Source organism: Myotis davidii, unplaced genomic scaffold (genome assembly GCF_000327345.1).
Source record: "Myotis davidii unplaced genomic scaffold, ASM32734v1 scaffold556, whole genome shotgun sequence".
NCBI classification, from domain to species: domain Eukaryota; kingdom Metazoa; phylum Chordata; class Mammalia; order Chiroptera; family Vespertilionidae; genus Myotis; species Myotis davidii.
The window spans coordinates 1540346-1542731 of record NW_006287671.1 but is presented as its reverse complement, the minus strand read 5'-3'; the positions used below and the strand labels follow the sequence as shown (position 1 = coordinate 1542731).

At 51.0% G+C, this 2386-nt stretch overlaps 1 protein-coding gene across 2 annotated transcripts in view; it reads left to right on the top strand.

The window, feature by feature from the left end:
• GOLM1 (golgi membrane protein 1) overlaps positions 1–2386 on the top strand; it is a 27450-nt gene that overhangs the window by 11301 nt on the left and 13763 nt on the right. For both annotated transcript variants that reach the window (XM_015561158.1, XM_006759488.2), the window contains exon 4: positions 55–109. In XM_015561158.1, the coding sequence (XP_015416644.1) occupies positions 55–109 (55 nt within the window). The remainder of the gene's footprint in view (positions 1–54; positions 110–2386) is intronic.

The following is a 2386-nucleotide window of genomic DNA, read 5'->3' as shown; positions in this document are numbered from 1 at the left end:
AGGTTTTACTGGGGTGGGTTCTGGTGTTTCATTCTGCGTTTATCTTCCTTGCAGGCGGTTTTGGTGAATAACATCACCACAGGCGAGAGGCTCATCAGAACCCTGCAAGGTGAGCTCTCCTCTCCTCCTGACGCCAGGCCTCCGGTCGGGGGACCTACTTTCCTCTTATCGTTCTGTGGGTTGTTTATTCTAATCTAGTGACGGGTGTGATTACGAGTGAGGGAGTAATCTTTAATTTATCCTTGAAGAGCTTTTCCTCTAAAAATGCTACTGAATACATTGCAAGCTGCTCTGCACAGAAGAATTCACACTCTCATTTTTTGATACGGTGAAAAGAATAGACATATGTGCCCACACACATCCCTATGATATGTATGTGATCTATTTTTTATATATGGTGTATATACAGGGTGGGGCAAAAGTAGGCCTGCAGTTGTTCGTATGGAAAATAATACAGTCATTAACACAGAAGAAGAAAAATAGACTGTTTCTCGTACTCACAACTGCAGACCTACTTTTGCCCCCGCCTGTGGTTCAATTGGACAGTGCCTGTCTAGGAGTCTAGGAATGTTCGAAGGGGAAAGGCAGGGCTACACAGAGTTAAGTGAGTTCTTGGTCCCGGGGGCTTCTCAGAGCTTGCGATCTGCTGATGCTCCTGCTCACACATCAGGAAGGGAGGACGGCTGCACCTTTCCCATGCACCTTGTGCTGCCGAGCGGCCGCTGTGTTCTGAGACGTGTCATTAGGCAGCCTCGTTATTGTGCGCGCAGCGTGGCGCGTGCTTACCCACACCTCGATGGTGGCCTCTGCACACCGAGGCTGATGGCAGTTCTTCATTCCTTTTCGTTGTGGAGTAGTATTCCATTGCCCATGCTCAGTTTGATTTATGGAGTCTTTTTATTTTATTTTATATTTTATTGATTTTTTACAGAGAGGAAGGGAGAGGGATAGAGAGTTAGAAACGTCGATGAGAGAGAAACATCAATCAGCCGCCTCCTGCACACTCCCCACTGGGGATGTGCCCGCAACCAAGGTACATGCCCTTGACCGGAATCGAACCCGGGACCCTTGAGACTGCAGGCTGTTGCTCTATCCACTGAGCCGAACTGGTCAGGGCGGAGTCTTTTTTTTTTTTAAGATTAATGGAGCTGTACTTTACACACAACCAAGTTTGCCCTTTGCAGTTGCCTTTCTAGACGTTGTGACACAGGCCGAGTGCCCCAGACCACCACCGTCACAGTCAGGACACAGCTCATGTCCATCACTCCAGGGTGTGCCCCCCCCCCCGCAGACTTTCGTGGTCAGCCTCCTGCCCCCACCTCAGCCTCGGGCCCCCCTGAGCCGTTTCCCACCGGGAGATGACCCTGACCCCCTCCCAGTGTTGCCTTTCGAGGCCGTTACATACATGTGCTTGAGATGGATCCTTGTGGCTGTGCAGCAGCATTCCCGGAATCCTTCACGTTCGCTTACTTCCCCCAGAGAGCCGGGCAGGTCTAGAGTGGTGAGGACAGCCTGGGGGACTCAGGTGTCTGTCCAGGGCTGTGTCCTGGCCCTGCTGCCGTCTGCCCACTCTGCGGGCCCCTCTGTGGCAGTTTGCCCGCCCACCCCCAGCTTGGCGCTTTGTCAGCTGCTCCTGTTTTTCTGTAGAGCTTTTACAAGATTTTTTTTTTCAGTGTTTCTGTAGCATCCCAGCCATTTTCTTTTGCAGTTCTTACCAGCCTTATAAGTACCTACTTAGTTTCTGTTTTTCCTACTGCGTTGCCTTTATTTTTTAATTTTTTAAAATATATTTTTATTGCTTTCAAAGAGGAAGGGAGAGGGAGAGAGAGAATCATTCACTGATTGGCTGCCTCCTGCATGCTCCACACTGGGGATCGAGCCCACAACCCTGACTGGGAATCAAACCGTGACCTCCTGGTTCATAGGTCGATGCTCAACCACTGAGCCACTGCACTGGGCCTGTGTTGCTTTTATGAGTCAAGTCGTCAGGGCAGCAGGGATGGGGCTGAAGAATTTCCTCAAGGAAAGCTGCAGTTTCCCAGATAAGAGGGTGAGATGATTCCATGAACACGGGGGCCTCGGAGAGTAGCTTGGCTGTGAGCAGACGGCTGGAGAAGCTCCCTGGTGGAGCCTGGCAGCCAAGGACAGGTGGAGGGAGGAGCGGCTACTCATCTGATAAGATGTCGAAATCAGTGGGCTACATAGGAGCTTTTGTGACCTGGTAGGACAGACAGCTCAGGGCTTATGATGTCTAAGAAAGAAACAGGCTTTTTCAGGGTTGGAGGTCAAGAAGGAGATTTAAGAGAGAAGACATGTTTGGAAAAGGAGCCAAGTGCCGCCGGTTCCTGTAGATCTCAAGGGGCCACCTCCTTGGCGGGGGCGTCGG